At 26.4% G+C, this 25,133-nt stretch overlaps 1 protein-coding gene across 1 annotated transcript in view; it reads right to left on the reverse strand.

Annotated features, from left to right (window-relative positions):
* Positions 1-25,133, reverse strand: part of LOC109596062 (laminin subunit alpha-1-like) — a 178,550-nt gene that overhangs the window by 126,862 nt on the left and 26,555 nt on the right. The window contains exon 2 of the mRNA XM_049967010.1: positions 11,946-12,280. Coding sequence (XP_049822967.1) covers positions 11,946-12,280 — 335 coding nt within the window. The remainder of the gene's footprint in view (positions 1-11,945; positions 12,281-25,133) is intronic.

Consider the following 25,133-nt stretch of genomic DNA (forward strand, 5'->3'; position numbering starts at 1 on the left):
TTATGAAATTAAAAAAAAAAGAAAATCTTCGAAAAATAGCAATATAATACAATATTTGATACATTTTATATGTGTATATTAAATTGTTTAGTTTCTTTTTTTGCAGAATTTCGAAATATATTGACATATGATACTAATTTATTAATAATTTCTTATTGCATTACCTTTTAATTAATAGAATGATCCCTTACTATGAAGTTTATTGTTCCATTATATTTTAATTAAAAATCATTTCTGATGACTCTTTACGTAAAATTAATATAAGTAAGTGAAAATCTCCAAAAAAATACTAATAAAATATATTTGATAAATTTTATATGAGTATTTTGTAAATTTTTGAAATATTTTGATATATCTTCTATTAATTTCTTATTGCATTATATGATATACTAATCACTCTATGTGAACTTTATTCTTTGTTTATATTTTAATTAGAAGCCTTTTATAGTCTATTTTGTGAAATTAAAATAAATAACAAAAAATTTTCAAAAAGTCTGTTATTTACGAGTATGTTAACCCTTTTTTTGAAGATTTTTCAAATTTTTGAAAGATAATACCAATTTATTACTTATTTTAGTTAGATTCTTATTGCATTACTTATTAATTAATAGAATTATCCGTCACCCTGAAATTTATTTTTCCATTATATTTTAATTAAAAGCCATTTCTATGATTTTTTATGTAATAATTAAAAATAAGTAAAGTAAATTCCAAAGAATACGAATATAATATAATGTATTTGATACATTTTATATGAAAATATTAAATATTTTAATTTTTTTTTGTAAAATTTTGAAATACTTTGATATATGATACTAATTTATTATTTATTTTAGTTAAATATCTTATAGCATTACATTTAATATAATAGAGTGATTCCCCTCTGTGAAGATTATAGCTTGATTATATTTTAATTAAAAGCCATTTCTAGTAAGACTATTTTGTGAAATTAAAATAAACATCAGAAATATTAAAAAATTACAATTTATATGGGTATATTAAATCTTTCAGTTTCGTTTTTGTAAAATTTTGAAATATTTTGATATATGAAATTAATTTATTATTTATTTTAGTTAGTTTCTTTTTACATACACAAGTTTATTGTTCCATATTTTAATTAAAAGCCATCTTGAATTATTTTGTACATTAACAAGAATTAAAATAAATAAGTGAAAATCTTCAAAAAATACTTAAAAATACTCTATTTGATATATTTTGTGTGTATATGTTTTCTTTTTGTAGAATTTCGAAATATTTTGATATTTGATACTAATTTATTATTTATTTTAGTTAATTTTTTATTACATTACATTTTAATTAATAGAATGATCTTTCACTATGTAGTTTATTATTCCATGTTTTAATTAAAAGCCTGAAAATTTTCAAAAAATACTTATATAAGACGCCATTTAAAATATTTTTTGTGTATATTAAATTTTTTAGTTTTCTTTTTGTAGAATTTTGAAATATTTTGATATTTGATACTAATTTATTACTTATTTTAGTTAATTAATTATTGCATTACATTTTATATCCCTCTCTGTAAAGTTTATTGTATGATTATATTTTAATTAAAAGCCATTTCTCATAAGACTATTTTGTGAAATAAAAATAAATAACAGAAAATCTTCAAAAATTACTAATTTAATGTGCATATTATGCAATTTATATGTGCATATTAAATCTTTCAGTTTCTTTTTTTTTAAATTTCCAAATATTTTAATGTATTACTTATTTTAGTTAGTTTCTTATTACATTACATTTTAATTGATAGAATGATCCTTCACAGTGAAGTTTATTGTTCCATTATAATTTAATTAGAAACCATCTCTTAGAATTTAATTCTAAATAAATTCCTTTACTAACAAGACTTTTTTGTGAAATTAAAATAAATAACTGAAAATCTTCAAATAATACTATATTCAATATATTTTATGTGTATATTAAATTTTTTAGTTTCTTTTTTAAAGAATTTCAAAATATTTTGATATACGATACTAATTTATCACTTATTTTTGTTAGTTTCTTATTGCATTACATTTTAATTAAAAGAGTGATCCCTCACTGTGAAGTAACTTTATCATCTCAGTAGGGATTTCCATGTAGTATAATCAATTCCAAAGATTTAATTGAGATGCTACAAAAAACATCTATACAAAATTTTACTGTTTTAAAAAGAGTATAGTTAATTTCAAAACAATTTCAGTTAATTGTTCTGAAACAGGTGTTTGCCCCAAAAACATTATTTATCATTCTATTGTTTTAACACATCAGTCAATTGTGGAAATACAACACCAGGTTTTAATTTTGCCATAGACAATTCGTTTACAAAAGCCCCAGCTCACCGATAAATCCGCGTTTAAAAAAATCCGATAAATATCGATTTACGTAAGTATATTAAAATGCGGCGATCCTTTGATGTACCATTGAGTGGAAAACAATAAAGGATCACACAATAAGCCGCACAATATCATTTTTAAAAAACCGGTGGGCGTCGATACAAAAAGGGCGAAATGAAATTTCGGCCGGGTAATTTATGTTTTATATATGGGTTTGAAATTTTCATCCGGCGCATTGTGTTTCATTCGATGTCAGTCGCGTATTGGTTTTCCATTCGGGAATGTTTGTCCCGATGACACGCACTCCATTTCTCAGTTTTTACATACAGAGTGAGCCGATTATTTGTTTTGGTTGCGTGCCCCGTTGATCGTCAATGGGCCAGAATTCTCACGGGCACCTCCTTTTATTTCCACCTCCGACTGTTCGGTCGACAAAAGAATCAAGAGGCATTGGCATAAGTCACTTACAAAGAGGCCAACTTGACAGATATGTTTTGATAATATAGTCCGTTAATTGTTTGTGTTGACGTTCCAGATTTATTTTTATCTTCTCCACCATTGTGAGGCCCTTTGAATATATACATATTTTTTCGCTCTCGTTCACTAATTTACGGGACGATTTATTTATTGAAACGATGTTCTGATGCCCCGACGCAGCATAAAAGCCTCTCGTTGAATATTAATGGGGATGCGTGACTTATATTGTAAAGAAAAACAAACTACCGCAACCGGTAAATAAACTGCTCCACGATGAAGGGTTTAATAACTCCGACTTACGACCCGCTTTATTTTTATTCGCGAGTACTTCAATAATATTAACATAAATTAAATATTGACAATAAATTGGATGTGGAATTTAGCGGAAGCGCTTTACCGATCACAAACAAAATAAAAGTGTTTCGGTTTGACGCTCCATTTAGAAAACGTCTGTAAGCCTTTTTGTTGCCGGTCATAAAATTAACACGGTTAATTTTAAAAAGGACGAACGTAAATACAGCAGTGCTTTTTTATCCATTTTATTGGACCGTAAAGTTGATGACTTTTAGTGTGTTCGTTCAGTTTTGAAATGTTCTCTTCGTTATTGTTTTATTGGTTGGAAAAAGCAGAAGTGTTTGCACTTAAGTGTATATAATAATAAGCAATGCATTCTTAGTGTTGAGGTTGAAATTCTGTATCAAATTTACACAACATATTCTTGAAATATACCACACATCTTTTAAGGGGAATAATTTGAATTTCCACAGAATTAAAAAAAAATTTTCAATATATTTTATTTTGTCCCGTAATAATATTTAAATTTTTTCAGCTCAAGAATAATTATTATTTAATTTATTTTACTATGTGACGTACCGTTTTAAAAAATTCCTGAAGCTCATAATTTCATCGAAAATTGAATGAGGAATTAAAAAAAAATAGTTCCATATTTTTATCGTTATCGTAACATGGTTAAAAATCAAAATTAAGAAAATAATCTCGTTTTTTTTTAAGGTTCTTATGAACAGATATAGGTCTTATTTGTTTTCCTAGAAACTATCAACATGCATCAAAACATATCCGGTATTTAGATCAATCGATTCACATAATTTGAATTTCCACAGATTTAAAAATTTTTCAATGTATTTTATTTTGTCCCGTAATAATATTTAAATATTTTCAGCTCTAGAATAATTATTATTTAATTTATTTTACTAATCATAATTTCATAATTTATTCATTATATTCTATAAAACCATAAAAAGAAATCGATTTTTGAACAAAAAATCGATTTTTAATTTTTTTCAATGTGACGTACCGTTTTAAAAAATTCTCGAAGCTCATAATTTCATCGAAAATTGAATGAGGAATTAAAAAAAAATAGTTCCATATTTTTATCGTTATCGTAATATGGTTAAAAATCAAAATTAAGAAAATAACCTCGTTTTTTTTAAGGTTTCTTATGAACAGATATAGGTTTTATTTGTTTTTACTAATCATAATTTCATAATTTATCCATTCTATTCTATAAAACCATAAAAAGAAATCGATTTTTGAACAAAAAGTCGATTTTTAATTTTTTTCAATGTGACGTACCGTATTTCATAGAAATTTGAATGAGGAATTAAACAAAAATAGTTCCATATTTTTATCGTTATCGTAACATGGTTAAAAATCAAAAATAAGAAAATAACCTCGTTTTTTTAAGACTCTTATGAACATGCATCAAAACATATCCGGTATTTAGAGCAATCGATTCACATAATTTGAATTTCCACAGATTTAAAAAAATTTTCAATATATTTTATTTTGTCCATTAATAATATTTAAATATTTTCAGCTCTAGAATAATTATTATTTAACTTATTTTACTTATCATAATTTCATAATTTATCCATTCTATTCTATAAAACCATAAGAAGAAATCGATTTATTCAATGTGACGCACCGTTTTAAAAAATTTCATGCACCCAAACATATCTGGTATTTAGATCAATCAATTCACAAGGCGCTGAGAATAACAATTTTTACTGATTTTCAGTATTTTTTGATTTATTCAGAAAAAAATCTGAAAATTGCAGTTTCGAAGTACCTTATGAGTACCAACATTTCCTGAAATTATGAACCCGACACCTTTCTGGGAACGATTCGGTATTATTATCGTCCCATGGCCTTTCACTGTTAATTAAAACTTTATTGATAATATAGTTTTTGCAATATAATGCCACAGACTATTTTTGAAATAATTCAAATTATTCCATTTATAAGTGTATTAATACAGGTTAGTTTATGTGATATTAAATAAAAATATTATTAATAGTATTTGTGCACCTGTACATGTAGCTGTAATTAACTATTATTATTAATTATTAAGTTTTATTAACGAATAAAAATGATAACTTATCTTAATAATTGCAGCATTTATGTTTTAAAAGGTAATATCCGCCATAAAATGTCATTATGTGGAAATGCTTAAGATAAAAACACGTAATTTATCCGGAGTTTCCTCCACTAATTTATGCCAACCCGATAATGAAACAGTCCGCAATACGCAGTGCGTTTGAAATAAGTCAGTGGAATTTTTTTGTGTCAATGGAACGTGCATATTTTATCCGTATTAAATTCTTAAAGAGCCCCATAAACGTTCATAAACTACTTCGGCGTAATGCATTAAAAGAAAATTACTATAAAATTATTTTAATTTGGCTCGCGTGAGAAATCACCGCCAACCATTTCAGTACGAGCTTATACCAATAATGATAATAATTTATGGCGACCGCTTTACATATCTGGGTATTATTCAATCAAAATTAATTAATTAGACGGTCGGATTGTTCATAAATTTCTCGCATAGATAACGATTGATGTTCAAGATATGCGCTGTGCATAAGGTTGAGATTCTGTTATTGATTGTCCGGGCATTATTAGAGAGGTTTTATGGTTTTGCACGCTACTTGATAAATTCTTACATAAATTTTATGTTTTAACAACAGGAAATGCCTTTCGTTCGTTACACTGGAATTAACCGTTCACAAATATGATTTATTTTAATAATAAATACTTTTTCTCGCTGAGAAAAAAACGTAATCAATTAGAGTTAGATGTAAATCCCATCGGGTCCATGAAATATGCCGGTGCAAGAGATAAAACTGCAAGTGAACGGACTCCACATTCCCGATGACTATCGCGGGACTTATCTTTTTCTAAATTACGGCGGAACGTGAACGATATCACACTTTTATCTTTAATTCGCCGCTTAACCTTTTCCGATGGAAGAGACCTTACGATTTACATGCTGCTCGGACATAATGGATTTTGCGGTCTATTAAGATAAAAGTGGGCTGAATTATTAACGATATTTGCTACTGTTGACGGCAACACGGATTGAAAACTTTTTCCTTGTAACGGTAATAAGAAAACGATAAAAATGAAGTGTAACGACTCGGGGAAACTTGAGGAAAGAACGAGGTTTAAGTAAGTAAAGAAAGCTAATGTCATTTAGACAATAAAGGTCAAGCTAAAAGCTTGTAAAGATATTAATCTTGTCGGGCAGCATAATGGCTTTATATATGTTACAGTGTCTCGGACCCACAAAAATAAATCTTATACGGATAATTACGATGCTCTTTTATACACTGCCCAAACAATGGACAATCACCAGGAGGAATCTGACGAAAAACTCCGCGTGAGTGTGTTCAAATCGGCGTCAATAATTTATGGATTTTCTAATAGAGTTCAGAAACAAATTAATTTTATAACGAGATGTGCATAAAATGCTGTTAATGAACCGGTCCTTTGGCCATAGTAATCAAGCAGATTTACAAGCTGCAGCGAATTCAATTAACAGATTATTTCAATTTTAACTGAAAATTAATTTTACTTTAATAAATCAAAAATTACCATTTCAAATTATACGATGTTAATCGCGGCGGGTTCAAATTTGCTTTACACATTCAAAACATGGAAAGTCTTTTGTTAAAACAGCATTGTGGTTAAAGTAATACCCACTGACCCGTACTTTTTATAGCCATTAAACTTAAACAAGATCCGAAACGGCAGCAAAATAAATCGATGACAAACTTTTAAATTGGATTCTAGTCCATCGATTGCCGTTTAAGTACACGAAGAATTGCATCTTCCGCTTACTACACAGAACGAAATCTGTTCGACCCATTAACTCATTAATTGGCCGTCGTTCCCTAAACGGGCCATTGTTCTACGTAATTTAAAATAATCGCAATTTAAAAACGGAACAATAGAAGTCGCGGCCAAGACGTGTCGCCGAAAGATCGCCATACATGGCCGAACTGCACCAGTCGACGGAGTCTCCTTTCTGAATTTATTGGACGGCTGATTTATATAAAGACGAAAAAAAACAAAAATAACGAAATACTGGGGCTTTGCCGTTGCGGCTTCCACTCTCTCTTTTCTCTCCGTCGTTCAGACTGTCGCGAGATGACGAACGAAATTATGGGAGCAGCGTTTATGAGACGGATGACAAATGAAATCGCATATTTCAAACGAGGCCATCTAAAAAGCAATAATGTACCAGCCACTTTTATTTAACCTACACGATACCAGATAAAAGTCGGTGGCTTTAGACGACACAAAAATGTTCTAAACAATCACTTGACTAATTCTGACTGAAATCTTAACCCGTTCACTTAATTCCAATTCAGCAGCACTACTTTGTTTTTGATGTACACAATTATAAAGTTCCCGGAATCCGTATAAATTACTAATAACGGACTAAAAATGCACCACGAAATTTCCGGTTGGAATTATCTTAATCACGACGTCTTAATTGTACACTTTGCGTCTTTTTTTGTGGCGCTGATGAGGGTCATCAATTTTTCAAGCTTTTTTCAACTCGTTTGTATTAAATTTCAACTTTCCACAATACAAAATATATTAAGGTAATAAATATTACGTGAACCTTGTTCGTTTTAATGAAGTCAAATCAGGTTGAACTGGCTTCTTTACGCTACTTGTCACGTCATTTGTTATTCGGTTTAATAATCCTAAATTATTTAGGTAATGATGGCTAACTGTTTCGTAATATCATAGTTGAAATGTTTTCAGTGGCGGCTCCTGAGGTTTGAGTTTGGTAAGCACATTGTATATAGAAGAAGAAAAAAACAATAATAATATTTTATTTACATTTACGCAAAATTAACAACTTACAATTCGAAGGATCAGTGCTTTTGTCATGTAAATTTAGTCCGCAAAATAGATTTTTCACACCATAAAAACTTTTATGTCAGGTATCTTCACTACACTTTAAAAATAAAACACATATACAGCAAAATAATATATTCTTTCTTAGAAAAAAAAAACAATATTTATTCATATACATTTTTAATTGTTCTAGTTTTAGGCGTTATGAAGAACTTGGTCAATTGAAAAAAATTAAAATTTCTTAAAGAAATATTAATTTGAAATTTAAACAAAAATTCAAATTTTTATTATTTTTTTTTATATTCTGCATGCATATTTTTTTATACTTCAACAGAATTAGAATATGTACAAAAAAAAGAAATAGAGAAAATAAAGTATTTTGAAAATAAAAATTGTCAATAACGTAATTTTTCTTTTCAATAAATTTTTGAAAATGTAATAAAAAATATTTATATTTTCATGTTTTTTTATACTTTTAATTAATTATTTTTAAAATACTCTATTATCCTATTAATTTTCAATAATGTACGAAAAATATTATTATTACAAAATTATTATATAAATATTTGGAAATATTATTTTGTTAAAATATTTACAAAAAATTTGAATTAATAAGAAAAACTCTCAAAAAAATCAGTTTTTTTTAATTGAAAATTATTTTTTCTCTAAGATTTCATTTCATAAAAATTGAAATTGAATTTGTGAATTTCCTTTTTTGGTTTGAAAATATTCAATTTTTGATAAATTTTCTGAAAAAAAAAAATAAATTAGGTTAAGTTTGGCTAATTTTTATATAAATATTTGAAAATATTATTAGTGTTCAAATATTTACAAAAAGTTTGAATTATTAAAAAATATAATTAAAAATTATGTTTTCTCTAAGATTTCATTTCATAAAAATTTCATAAAAAAATTGAAATTGAATAGGCAATCTTTTTGGAAATATTCTATTTTTGATAAACTTTCAGAAAAAAAGTAGATTAGGATAGGTTAGGTTGGGATGAGTTTCTTTTTTTTATATTTTTATGGTATATAGGAATAGTATAAATTTTTTTTTTCATAAAAATTTCAAACAAAAACCTGAAAAATCAGAATTTTTTCAAATTTGAAATTAATTTTTGTCTAAGAAATATTATTTTTTTTACTCGATCAAAACACATTACACAACAAAAATTTAAAAAAATGAGTATTTTTTAATTGAAAATTATTTTTTCTAGATTTCATTTCATAAAAAAATTGAAATTGAATAGACATTTTTTTTTTTTGGAAATATTCTATTTTTAATAAAAAAATAGATTAGGTTAGGTTAAGTTTCTATTTCTTTTTTTATATTTTTTTTATTTTATGGTATAAAACGATTTATATAGGAATAACTTAAAACATTTTTTTCATTAAAATTTCAAACAAAAATCTCAAAAATCAGGATTTTTTCAAATTTGAAATTAATTTTTGTCTAAGAAATCTTAATAAAATATTTATATCCAAAAATTAATAAGAAAAAATCTCAATAAATGAATATTTTTTTAATTAAAAATTGTTTTTTTTAGATTTCATTTCATAAAAAAATTGAAATTGAATTGAAAAATTACGTTATTGGATTTTTTTTGAAAACATTGTATTTTTGATAAACTTTCTGAAAAAAATGGGTTAGGTTAGGCTAAGTTATGTATTTCTTTTTTTTTAATAAAAAATAGGACATTTAAATATATATATATATATATATATATATATATATATATATATATATATATATATATATATAATATAAAAAAAATTCATAAAAATTTCAAGCAAAAACCTCAGAAATCTTATTTTTTTTACTCGATCAAAAAATTAAATTCTAAAAATTTACTGGAATTACTAACGTTAATAATTTCTTTCGTGTTATTACGGGTTAACGCCATACAACACATCATCAGAGAGCCATACAATCAAATAGTTTTTGAAACTGAAGAAACGGTAGCTTGAATTAATCCAACTCCCCATGCGCAAATGTTGGAACCAAATATCATTTAGTTATGAAAGGAATTAGCTCGAAGAGACACTCTTAAGAGTACTTTTGGAGAATGTGGGTATAAAATATTCATTGAAATTTAATATAAAACTATTACCGCTTGTCTAATTGACAGTTTTACAATTATTATCCTTCTACCTTTGTTTAAATATTAAGTTATTTACTATTTTAAAGAATGAAAACATAAAAAATATATATTTTTTAATACTATATTAACGTTATGTAAGTAAAATCATTTTCATAGGTGCCAGCCTCATCTGAGTAGCCGCCACTGAATGTTTTTTAATAAATGATTAACCAACCGTTATAAGCAATTTTAATTTCAGTAAAAATGCAGCAGCAAGAGTTAGAACTGCCAAACTCATCTCAAAGTAAATTGTTAAATCTCGTAAAAATTTAATACCCTCGTAAAACATAAAGAACCTAGGACACGGAAAAAAGAAATATGAGTAGTACGTTGAATTTTAACACTTTTTATTTGTATAATTTTTTTAGTATCTATTTTAATGGAAATTAATGGTGTTCCTGTTCTAAATTAAAAACAGTGCCAGTAATGAAAACTACCTACTAATATAAATTTACAGACTCTAATGTGAAATTAATGAAAAACTTTTAAAACACACTATAAAATTTATGTCTTCTTAAACCAGTTTCAGTCCTTACTGTTATTTAGATAAATAGCGCTTAAGAAAATAAAATAAATGAACTAAAAAGGAAGTTAATTATTAAAGCTGTTTAAAATTTAAGCATGTCTTAATTAAAATTGCAACTGGTTATGGCTAAATTAAAATATTATATTTAATGTTAATTTATGCATCCTTTGAAATGTTAAAAGAACATTTATTGACAATTAATTAAAAACCCTTAAAACCCGAAATTAAATTTGCTTTAAGGTCCTCTAAAATATACTGGTGCAGCTCCATTCCTCCGAATACAGTTATTATTTAAATTGCATGTAAGTAATTACGGTAAATTACTTTAATAATAGGAAGTTATTAAAACGCTTATGAACTTGAGCCTGAAAATAAATTCATTATCAACGAATATCAGATAATTTCAAAGATTTTAATACGGCTAAAGTGTGTGCCGGTGTCAGATTATCGGCGCATTTGTTTTATTTGCTGAAAATAGAATAGCGAAAACGTTGTCGGGCTTCATGGCATGAACGCCGGAGATCGATATCAGAACATGCATTTGCATTTTAGTTATGTGTTTCACAGTGGATACATCCTGAATTTTATATATCGCAAACGTTTCCATCGACTTATTTGTTTTGCGATCTAACGTCCGACACTCGGTTCATCTGGCGCGTCTCTTGCCTACATCTTTTTGCCCTTTCAACACATTTTACGATTTAACAAAGTAGTAAAATTTTTAGGGAGTACTTATAAGGAAGAAGTTCATCAAGAGCCACTTCCTTTATCTGTGATCTTCAATATAAACATTCATTTGACCTTTGCACACAGAATTTGATCAGCAACAGTTAAACAAACAAGCAACAACTATAATTACAAATTGGAAACGTCCATAAATCCAAGCAACCTCTTTTAAAGACAAACGTGTGTGCGTCAAGACACAATCGCGTTCCCATACTTAACAAACCATTAGACTGTTCACCTACAATTAGCAAATGGCTGCTTGTATCGTAAACCTGCATTGGCCAATCGCCTAATCTATTCAAATCATTACGCTAATTTATTGATCTCTAAAACAATCGCCGTCGATTTCCTGTAAATCCAGAGGTGGGTTGCTAAGCGAGATCGCTTTATCACCGTTTGATTCAGCGTGCCGATAAAAATTGCAGGTGCAGAACGAAGGGAATTGCTTTTCTTTTAGGGACTAGACAAATCCAATCCCAACCAAATTTATTCTCCTCCTCCAATTAAACGGAATGAATGGCGTGTAAATATTTTATCCTGTCTACGAAAGAAGATCGTTACCTGTTTTAAATCGATGTCGATGGTGACGTATTCATAACCGGCACCGTAATACAAAGCGGGACTTTGCCACCACTTGTTGGTGCCGTCGATGGCGTAGGTGATGCTGTGCCTCTTCGCCGGATCCGGGCTGAAGTTGTCGCATATCCCACACCGACCCTTGCCGTTCTCCACCATGCGACAGAACTCCTCGCGTCCCGTTTCGCCGCAAGTCGCGTTCACGCCGATCATCGCCTTCGTGGCCAGGTTGAAGACGGACGGCCATAGTCCGGAGTTGGTGGTGGCGTTGCGGCGCACGTGGTTGCCTATTCGGTGGTGGGACTTCAGAAATTTCAGGGCTGCAACAAAACCAAAATTATTCCTTCGAGGTGCTGCGAAAGTTTCAACCACCTGTCAGTTTAATTAACCTAAACCACAGAAGAGGTCTTAATCTCCAAAAAATCAGTCCTTTTTGGGATAATCGTTTAACCCCATCTAGCAGACGTTTATTGCCGGCACAATGCGGCCCGAGATGTATCATATTCGTGACGAGGTGCCGACAAAGTGCTCGACTGTATGTTTTAATCCCGCACTTAATATGTTTCAATGACTATTTATGGTTTTAAACAGGCTGATATGCATGTTGGGCTTTCGGTTGGTAAACTGATTTATTGTTGTTGTAAACAGAGGCGTACCGGATTTACTACTAGTCCATTTTTTTATTTTCATTCCTTGCCCTACATGCTCAAATTCAGCAGGAAAACAGTTTTCGCTTGTTTGCAGCATTGTGGTTTCGTTCCCTTTTCTAATACAATAAATAAAGATCGTGTTAGCGCTCACAAAACACGGATAATAGTTAAAAGAAATTCACAATGGGCATAATGGGCGGTTCGACAAAGGCGCGGAGGAAGTGGAACAGATTTTTCGGGGTCCATTTTTATTTATCGCCGGGGTAAAACTTCAATTCGAACGTCGTCGGGGGAAGCGAAAGCTGCTCGTTAGGAAACGGAAGGAGCCAATGTTATGTGAATGTGCCGTAAGTGTACCTTATATCGGCACGCATTGCGTCAAGGGTGAAGGCTAACAATGGGTTGAAAAAGGTGACAATTAGGTTTTGTGTCAAAAATATGGCTGCACTGAATTATGGTTTTTGTTTCCCTTTCAGTTATTAAAACAATAAAACAAACTGAAATATTTCCTTTCAGCCCTTTGTGACTTTGTCATCTCCACAAGACCAAAATCGTGGCCATTAAGTCAAAAGAGACGCATAAAAGACAATGGAATGAAAAAATTGAAGGAAAACAAAGTATATGTTTGTCGAAGGGAGTGGCAAAATATTAATAAACATACAGGGTAAATGTGGGCACATTATCCAAACACAGACGAGGATGAATCCCACATCTTTACTTGAATCGAGACAATAAACATATTTGTGGGTGACTTGCAAGATTATTAAAATTTTCAGGTCGTAAATTCATGATTTCCATAATTAAATTTTTATTCGAGCCCTCGTTGCCATAACACAATTAAAATTAATTTTTATCGCTTTGACACAACCGAAATGTACACTTTCACTTTTTCATTATCGTATATTTTAAAGCAAGGGACTTTTACTGGCGGTATTTACGGAATGCCAGACACTACTTTAGATTAATGTTATTTATTTGCCTTGCCGCTTTAAAATGTTTCCATAAAATATCATACGTGTTGAAATACCCCAGTTAATTGTTCCAGATATCATTTGGCATGAATAACAAAATGTCAGCTAATTAAAATAAATTACTGAAACTTTAATGAAAACGTATAATTGGCAATAAAGCCACATAGATTTTTTTCCAAAAGATTTGCTCGTAAATGTAATTTTAAAGGACTCTACAGACCGCCGATTAAAAAAACCTTTGATCGTTCAGGCTGAATGTTTGAAAATGTAACCCATGTTAATTTATAATTAATATTAGGACCTTTGTTCGCTTTTAACTGCCCAATAGTCCGGTACTCGCATTCATTTTAAAATTTACGATTATGGAACCATAAAATTTAGTGGCCGAACATAAAGGAATAGGCCGCCACTAAATCACTTAATAAAAGAAAAATTACACGAGGATTCTATTGTGCCGCGTATGTACTATCGATAAATTTCGGGTTGTGTCTTTTTTAATGTGCTTTTATTAGGCGGGTATAAAACTGTTTCACGTACTGCGTCCGAATCAAATTTATGGGAAACGATTCCTGTTATTAAATCATTCTTTTTAAGAGATAAGAGAGTGAAATTCAAAAAAGCTGCCGTGATTTCGGCCTGCGTCAATATTAATTCTGAAGTTTTTTACCATGACCATGGGCCTTTATTTCAGTTGCATTCCATCGGCTTGTTGTCGTCGACAATATTTTTTTTATGCCGTAATTGATTTCCGACGTGAGAAAGCTCTCGCCAGCAGTAGAGCCATTGAAATTTTTCGAGTGGGCCGTCCTCAAAGAGCACCACCATATGCTTCATAATTATATGTTTATGTTCACTGTTTATATTGTACGATCTCGGGCGCTTTTTCAGTAATATATCTTGCGACCGGCATTGATACTAGTTATTACGATATATTTTTTTATAATCGGGATAATGAAGATGGTATCTGGAGGAAGACAGTTGGTTGAATGGACCGCATTAGCGATACTAGAGAATTAACTCCTACATGGGTTTGTTCGTGATTACCGTTACAACGCTAAAATGGACGTGCAGTAATAATATGGAATCAGTGTTGAAGGAAATTATTTTCTTTGAAGCTATATTTAATCATGACTTGACTTAAATCAGTGTTTAACAAAAAGTTCCCTTCAAATGTGTAGTTAATATTTATTTTTTATTTTATTGTATCAAAGAGAAATTAATTGTTTTCAAGAAACTACAAAATTAGCACTCTGTTCATATTACAATATTTTTAAATTTATATGAATCTCGTAAAATTTTATTGAGTTCTGGGAATTGTCACTATAATTTTAATAAACACTCTTTTTTCACAGTATTTAGTATATTTGAAGTTTAGTTATTTTTAATTTTATTTATTTTCTCTGGTTTTCAATTTTACTAAATTTTGTAATTTAAAATATCTATCACATTTTAAATATTTTGAATAACTTGAAATAACCCAATTCAATTTAAAATAATTAACAGGTTAGATTATTATATAAAAATTTATATTAATTTATTTACATTTTTTTTTTTTGTATTGAGTATTTTTATTAAAAATACTCAATTTTCATTACAGAATCTTTTTTTTTTAATTTTTGAATTTCATTAGGTTTTGAAATATATCAGAAACATTAATTATTGAAATTATAAAAAAACTCAACCTGAACTAAATTAAACAAACTTACCGTAGTCTAACCTAAACTAAATCTAAATGTTTAGAAAATTATTAGAATTTGTTTCAATTTTTGGATTTCATTACATTTTTTAATTTAAAAATAATTACTATTTTAAATATTTTGAGAGATTATAAGAACCTAACCTGAACTAAATTTATCAATCTAACCTAACCTAATTTTAAATTTTTAATCAATCAACAAATTTTGTTATTAAATCTAAATTATTATTTTCAATGTTTGTATTTCATTTATTTAAAAATCATAATATTTATTCATTCCATTTTTTTACAATATTTTGAATACTGGAATTGTAAAAAACCTAACCTAACTAATTTTATCAAACTTAATTTATTTTCATTTTTTTGAATTTTATTATATTTTTTAATTTAAAAATTATTAAATATTTATGATTTCCAATTTTGTTCTACAATATTTTAAAATTAATTATAATTAAATTGATCAAACTTTACCTAGTCTGACTTAACTTACTTAATCAATCAACAAGTTTTATTATTAAATTTAAATTTTTAGAAAATTATTAGATTTTTTTAAAATTCTTTTATTTCATTAGATTTTTTGATTTAAAAATCATTATTATTAGATTTTTCAATATTTTTTTAAATTTTTTTATTTAATTAAATTTTTTATTTAAAAATCATCAAATATTTATTCATACCATTTTTTTTACAATATTTTTAAATATTTGGAATTGTAAAAATCTTACCCTGAACTAAATTCATCAAACCTAACCTAGTCTAACTAAACCTAATTTTAAATATTTAATCAATCAACAAGTTTGATTATAGAAAATTATTATATTTTTTTATTTCATTAGATTTTTAATTGAAAAATCATTAAATATTTATTCAATATTTTTTTTATCTTTTTTTATTTCGTTAGATTTTTTTATTTAAAAATGATTAAACATTTACTCACTCCAATTTTTTTACAATATTTTAAATATATGGAATTATAAAAAACCTAACCTGAACTAAATTCATCAAATTTAACTTAGTCTAAGTAAGCTAATTTAAAATAATTAAACAACAAGAAGTTTGATTATTAAATCTAAATTTTTATAAAATTAATAGATTTGTTTTCAATTTTTGGATTTCATTAGATTTTTTAATTTAAAAATCATTAAATATTTATTAATTCCAACCTTTTTCTACAATATTTTAAAATTATAAACCTGAACCTGAATTAAATTGATCAAACCTAACCTAATTTTAAATATTTAATTAATAAACAATTTCATTAGATTTTTAATCAATAAATTTTGTAATTTAATTTTAATTACATTTTTTCATTCCAATTTTAATTAGAAATAATGAATTATTTTTATAATTTAAAATAAATCAACAGCAAGTTTATTTATTCAATATAAATTTTTATTTTTTTCACAATTTTTTCTTGAATTGATTATTTTAATGAGAGAAATTTTTCAATGTTTAGTAAATTTTTTCAATTTCAACCTAAGTTGATTTAAAACAAATAATCAGCAACAAGTTTGGTTACTGAATCTAGATTTTTATCGATTTTCAGTTTCTTTAGAATTAATTATTTTAGTTATAAAAAATCATAGAAAATGTAACCTAAGTTAACAATATCAAATGTAGCCTAGTCTAACCTAAATTAATTTAAAATAATTAGATTGATAATTAAATCTAAATTTATATTGATTTTCTCAGGTTTTATTGAATATTCATCCAGTTATTTTTAGTAATAATTTAAAGTCACAGAAACCCTAACCTAGGCCAACCCAATCTGTTTTAAAATAATTAACCAACAACAAGTTTGATTATTGAATCTAATTAACTTTCGGATATCCATAAATTTTATTAAAAATATTCAATTAAAAGCCATCAATTAAGCGGATCGTTCCCGAACGTCGAACCAATAATACTTGTCAAAGTCGATTTAATAAGTCGGAGAATTAATTAACAAGATATCAAATCGAAAGTAATGGCGTCCATTAAAACGAGAACGTTTCATTTCGAAACGTAGTTATAGCTGTGGAGGAATAATGAAAAGACACGAATTCAAAAATGCCCTTTGCATCACGCCCATAATTATCTAATCTGGTTGTAAAGTGCTTTTAAGCTTCTTGTCAGTAAATAAATCTGTGCGTCGAAGAGGCAGCCGGTGTTTATCTCTGTGTACCAATAAATATCGGTGCTATTGGGAGGCAATTTCACTTACAAACTTCGATAAGATAACGGATATCGTTCTTTTCGAACAAAAGACCATTTTCGATGGTATGCGACTTGCCCTCGCTTCCTTTTTTTCAATTCGAGATGGTCACATGGAAGAATTTCAATTATGGAGTGAATTTTAAATGAGTCTGTGCCATAACACATGCTGTTTGGTCAGATTTTTAATTAATGACACTCGATTTTCATATGAAAGAGAAAAATGTACAACACAGGAAGTTTTATTACACAATCCTATCTCGATAAGTTACTAATTTAACAATGTTCAAATTATTAATTAAATAATGATTTTATGTTTTTTTTCTTAATTTTATTTATTAATTACACATTCAAATTTATTTATTAATATTTTTATTGTGAATTTAATTTTTCCTATAAATTCTATTAAAACATTTATGTTTGGCTTATTTCTTCCATAATGAAAGTATCAAAAATATTAATTTTTATTATTTTATACAAACTTATTCACAATTTATCGTTTTTCTAATGTACCAAATTTATTGACAAATTTTTGAATTATTTATAAATAATTTTATTTTATGTTAATTATTATTATTTATCTTTTCTTTTACATTTTTCACTTTTTGTAATCTCCTACTCTAAATTTATTGGTATTTTTCAGATAATTTTTAATTATTTCATTTATTAACTAATTTTGTTTAATTAATTTAATTTGTCTAATATTGCCTATGTGATTTTTCGTAAAAGTTCTTTGCTTTAAAAGATTTATAAATTTTCTACCGTTTATTTTTCTTTCATGAAAATATCAAAAATATCAACTTATTTCCAATTTATTGTTCTTCTAATTTACCAGATTTTTCACTAATTATTAAATTGTTTATAAATTATTTTATTTTTCTTAAAATTTATCTCCTTTCTCTGGATTTCTATTTTTATCCCTTCTTCTAATCTATCCTTTCAAATTTATTTAACATTCCAATATTTTTCTGACATTTTATAATTATTTCATTTGTTACTAATTTAATTACGAATATTAACATTTTCTTTTTTATATTTAATAATTTTGTTAAATTTATTTTATTTTTTAAATTTTTTCTATATTGAATCTCTTATTAATAATCAAATAACTAATTTTATTTAATTAATTTAGATTGTCTAATATTTTTATTGTCAATTTAATTTTTCATATAAGTTCTTTTATTTATGAATTTTGTACTGTTTTTTTTCCATTTCATAATAAGCATATCAAAAATATTAATTTTATTTTTTTTTAATTTACCAAATTTTTCAGTAATTTTTAAATTGTTTTTAATTTACTACTTAACTTTTATTAAAATTTGTCTCCTTTTTCTATAATTTTACTTTTTCACTTCTAATCTCAAAGATATTTATGATTTCTAATATTTTTTAATTATTTCATTTGTTCTATTTCATTTGTCAATTTAATTTCTCATATAAGTTCTTTGTTTTAAAATATTTATAAATTTTCTACTGTTTTTTTTTTTTGCTTTCAAAATAAGCGTATCAAAAATATATATTTTTTTTAATATACCAAATTATTCAGTGATTTTTAAGTTGTTTTTAATTTATTTTATTTTTATTAAAATTTGTCAATTTTTTCGAGAATTTTACTTTTTTCTATTTTCTCCTTTCAAATTTATTTAAGACTAAGAATATTAACATGTTTACCTTATATTTAATAATTTTCTAAATTTACTTTTTTCTTTTAAATTAAGAGTATAAAAAATATTAATTTTATTATTTTATACAAATTCAATCAAAATTTATCTTTTTTTTTTTTAATTTACCAAATTTTACCAATATTTTATTAATATTTAAATTGTTTAATTGTCTAATTTAATTAAGAATATTAACATTTTCCCCTTATATTTAATAATTTTGTAAAATTTACTTTATTTTATTTTTTTTTTTAATTTTATTTAAATAATTTAGATTATTTAATATTTTACTTTTTCATGTAAGTTCTTTATTTTAAAAGATTTATGGATTTTCTACTGCCATTTTTTTCTTTCATAATAAGAGTATCATTAATATTTTATACAAATTTATTCACGATTTATCGTCTTTTTGATTTACCAAATTTTTCACTAATTTTTTAATTGCTTATATTTATTTTACTTTTTTCACTTCTTCTAATCTCCCATTTCAAATTTATTTAAGGCTTCTAGTATTTTTTTTTCAATTGGTCTGTAAATTATTAATTTGACAATGTTCAAATTATTAGTTAAATTAAGATTTTAAGTTTTTTTCTTAATTTTATTAATTAATATCACATTTTTTTATTTAAGATTTTCAGCATTTATTTAAATATTCATATTTATATTATCTAAAATGTTGAAATGCATAAAAAATTGTTATTTGTTAATTATTTAATGAATAAAATTAATAATTAAGATTTTTAGCTTTCTATTTTAAGGAGTCAAATTTATCAATAGGTCAAACAAAGGCCGTCCTGATCCTCGAGTTTTTGTTCGAAAAAGAGAATTTTAAACGACCGTTTAAAAAACGTCCCTCAAGGGTTGACAAATAATTGAGGCGCGTCGAATTTGAGTTTGGCGGCTCCATTGACGGAGCAGTGAGTCATCGTCGTCAGGCCCTGTCCCTCGGAAGAAGAAGAAGAAAGAGACAGGAATTTACGAGCACCGTGAAAAATCAAAGTAACAAGGCGCACTCGTGTGTTGGCGCGGGGGCTGGTCTGGAGTGCCCTTCAGTGTAGGCCGCGGGGGTCCGACCGCGCTGAAAGGGCGGACGCGGCGGCGCCCCGCAACGAACAATGCCGCCGTCGCTCTTGTCGCACCACGAGTGGAGACCGTCTACGGGCACCCCGTAAATTACCGGCCGTATACCCCTACGCGAAGACGACGAGTGTGTGCTCGTGTCTAAAGACCGAATGTACGTGAGATTCGATCCGGTGCACTTTTAATTATCATTTAATTAACCGGGTTTTATCACGATCCGAAATATCGGGGACGTTCTTCGCCTCCAACGCACGCATCCCTAATTATTTCTAATTATGAAGCGTACTTATCTAATGGCTTATGTAATAAATTTCGAGGAACTGGACTCAAATGTAACGGCATCAAGTTGACAGACAAATACAGACACTAATTACCCACCGGCACAATTATATCAGTTTTTTTTGAAGGATATCAGCAGTGGGTTGTGAGGAAAGAATTTTTTGTCTTCCCAAAATAAAACGTTTGGTTATTTATGGAACTGCCATCATTGATAGTTTGCCGCTGCTCAGTACTAAAGTAAATTATTTCCGTAGAAACTCTTAGTAATGATCAATTAACCAATTTCGTTTCATTAATTTTGATTGTCTAATAGTTTTATTGCCAATTTAATTTTTCATATAAGATTATTGTTTTAAAAGATTTATGAATTTTCTACTGTTCTTTTTTCTTTCTTAATAAAATTATCAAAAATATTAATTTTATTATTTTATACAAACTCATACGACATTTTTTACTAATTTTTGAACTATTTGTAGTTTATTTTATTTTAATCCACCCTTTCAAATTTATTTAAGACGAATATTAAGATTTCTTCCTTATATTTAATAATTATATTCATATTTTTGTTATATTGGAAAATCATATTAATGACCAGTTAACCAATTATGTTTAATTAATTTTGATTGTACAATATTTTTATTCCCAATTTAATTTTACGTATAATTTCTTTATTTTAAAAGATTTATGAATTATTTTTTTACATTTTATCGTTTTTCTAATTTGCCAAATTTTTCACTAATTTTTGAATTGTTTATAATATTTTTATTTAAATTTATCTCTTTTTACTGGATTTTAACTGCTTTCACTTCTTCTAATTTCCCCTTTCAAATTTATTTAAGATATCTGATATTTTTCAGATTTTATAATTATTTCATTTGTTACTATTTTAATTACGAATATTAACATTTTTCCTTATAATTAATAATTTTGTTAAATTTATTTTATTTTTTAATTTTTTTTATATTGGAAACTCTTATTAATGATCAATTAACCAATTACGTTTAATTATTTAGATTGTCCAATATATTTTATTAATTTTACGTATAAGAAATAAATGTTTTATGAATTTTCTATTGTTTTTTAAAAATATTAATTTTATTATTTTATACAAATTTATACAAATTTATCGTTGTTTAATTTGCCAAAATTTTCAATAATTTTATATTGTTTATATTTTAGTTTATTATTATTAAAAGATGCCTCTTTATTCTGGATTTTTTTCACTATTTTAATTTCCCCATTTAAATTTATTTAAGACTTCTGGTATTTTTCACATATTTTATTTGTTACTAATTTAATTAAGAATATTAACATATTTTCCTTATATTTAATAATTTTCTTAAATTTGCTTTATTTTATTTTTTTTTAATTTTATTCAATTAATTTAGATTATTCTAATATTTTTATTGCCAATTTATTTTTTCATTTTAAAAGATTTATGGATTTTCTACTGCTTTTTTTTCATAATAAGAGTATTAAAAATTGATTCGCAATTTATCGTTTTTTTTTAACTTACCAAAATTGTCCACTAATTTTTTAATTGATTATAATTTATTTTATTTTTATCAGAATTTGTCTCCAATATTTTAACTCTTTCTTCATATTGGAAACTCTTATTAATCATTAATTGTTCACATAAATTCTTTGTTTTAATAAGTTTATTAATTTTCTACCTTTTTCCTTTCATAGTTACAATATCAATAAGAATTTTATTATTTGATATAAACATATTCATAATTTATCGTTTCTCTAATTTATCAAATTTTTCTCTAATTTTTAAATTTATTTAACACTTTTAGTATTTTTCAGATATTTTATAATTATTTTAATTGTTACTAATTTAACTAAAAATATTAATGTTTTCCTTATATTTAATAATTTTGTTAAATTTACTTTTTTCTTTTATTATTTTATAATCAAAGTATCAAAAATATTAAATTTATTATTTTATACACATTCATTCATAATTTATCTCTTTTTTTAATTTACCATAATTTGCATTAATTTTTCACTTTCAAATTTATTTAAAACGTCTAATATTTTTCCAATATTGTATAATTATTTTAATTGTTTCTAATTTAATTATGTATATTAACATGTTTTGCCTATATTTAATAATTTTGTTAAATGTATTTCATTTTATGTTTTTAAATTTTGCAATATTGAAAATTCTGATTAATCAACAATTAATTAATTTTGTTTTATTAATTATCTAATTAAAAATTAGAATTTTTTTCACTAATTTTTAAATACTTTATAATATATTTTATTTTTATTAAAATTTGACTTTTTTTCTGGATTTTAACTTTTTTCCATACTCTTTTCTAAGTCAAAAAATGTATCCAATAAAAAGACAAAAAACGATGAGTAGCAATTTGTTTAACATGAAGTTGAATATTCCAATTTTTAAAAGATTATTTACTTTTGTTTTTGACATTAGTTTTGGTTGTGAGAATGGAATTCCTCTTGTTCCTAAAATACGTCTGTTTATTTATGGAACTGCCATCTTTAAATGTTTGCCGCTTTCGGTGAAGTAATTGATTAGCAGCAGTTAACTATCAGTATTTCCTTCCAGAATCAAGATCAATAATGAGGCAAAATGGAAGTAACCCATTTAATTTATTAGTAGTTTATTAATTATAATTTATGGCATCTTTTTGTCCACCATTTTCAAAAGTATTTACCGGTTTGTGTATTTTTGCCGTCAATAAATTATTGTTTTTTTCAATGATGGATATCTAGACGTGGCGCAATAATAAATCAAAGCGGCGTTAAATCACGTGCACGTTAATCTTTTCATTTTTCCGAGTCCTAAGGGCCGAAATCGCGGATAAGAATGGAATTTATTTAAACGTAAATCACGGACTGCGCAAACCGACATGACACACCAGAATATGGAGCCATAACTACTTCAAATATCGCGCACGTTAAATGCCTATTTATGCAGGCGAACCATACAAACATAAAAAAAGAAGAAAAATAATGCACGGTTTCATCTGTGCATGTGTGAACTTTCATGATTTGCATGTTGATATTGCCTGGTACAGAATGGATGAATTTTCGGAATGGGATTTGCGGTGTGACCGGATTAAAATGGATTTAAGCGGACTTTAAACTTATTTATATGTACACGGTTATTAAATTTCGTGTAGATAAGTGAATTTAGTTTACATACTAATTTTGTTAAAAAAAAAAACATAAATCCTCTTAAACAATTAATCAGTTGCAATGTTTTCCATATTTGATCGATTCGTCAAAGAATTTACAAATTTTATGGTTTTTTCATCACACAGTTTACTTAATTTGACAGGTTATTAGTGATACTAAAAATGCATGTTTAAATTGGACGTGGGATTTTTCGATGAAATCCGTAAAATTGACGTTTATAAATTCAACCGGAACACAATAAAAATAGCGTATAACGGTTAAATTTAAATATTCAATTACCGGCAATAGGCGTTCTTTCAAAAACTAATTGCTGGAGTTATTAGGCAATTTGTTTCAAAACGGCTACATTGTTTGTTTTTCTGTGAATGTTGAATGAAAGTTAAAAACGAAATCTGATACAATTTATGTTTTTTACTGTACTGCGGAATCTAATTATATTTTTTTCCATTCGAGAAGTTTGGTTAATTTGTATAAAAGTTTACATTTTAATACAAGAGTATTAAAGTGTATAAATTTTATTATTTTAAAGCCCTTTTCTTCTAACTATGTAGTTTGAACAAATATGTTTTATACGATTGGAAAAGTTGCAGTAAGTGATGAAGTACCACAATTTTGATTTCGTAGGTTTAAAAATTACATTGAAGATGGATAATGTCAAAAACACACCAACAAAGAAATTAAGAAATATCTCGTGCAAAATCCTCATAAATGGAAATAAGACTTTTATTAAACTGTGATGAATTAATCATCAGAAAGAGGGTTCGTATAATAAATTACATCATTAAGATAGTTAAATGGATTCCCCATAAATTAGGGAAGATAACAAAATTAGACGTTTGATAATTCTTAAAATTAATGTTAATACTTTTGTATCATTATTTAATAATGAGTTATATTATTAAGTCTTTTTTCTCTAACAATGCTATTTATTTTTTTTTACAATGTTATCAAATTAATTTTTGGGTTAAAAATGAAAAATTCAAGAGCTATAGTTGGTAAAAATATGCTTTATACGTCTGGAAAAGGTGCAGTATGTGATGAAGTACCACAATTTTGGTTTCGCATGTTTAAAAATTGGAATGAATGCATTGAAGATAGACAATATCAAGAACATACCAACGAAAAAATTAAGCAATATCTTGTGCAAAATCCTCATACAACATGTTTGGAAATAGGTCATTCATTAAACTGTGTTGGATTATCATCAAAAAAAGGGTTCATACAATAAATTTTATCAAAAATTGGTTACAAAGATTCCACATAAATTAGTGAACATAACAAAATTAGGCCTTGGATAATTTTTCAGATTAATTTTAATAATTTTCTTTCATTATTATTAAAGTTATATTATTTTAAAGCCCTTTTTCTCTAACAATACTATTTTTTTTTCTTACAATGTATTCAAATTAGTTTTTAGGTTAAAAATTAATTTGAATTAATTAAAAAAGTTAAAACAATATCTTGTGCAAAAAAAT

Source organism: Aethina tumida, chromosome 4, assembly GCF_024364675.1.
Source record: "Aethina tumida isolate Nest 87 chromosome 4, icAetTumi1.1, whole genome shotgun sequence".
Taxonomy (NCBI): domain Eukaryota; kingdom Metazoa; phylum Arthropoda; class Insecta; order Coleoptera; family Nitidulidae; genus Aethina; species Aethina tumida.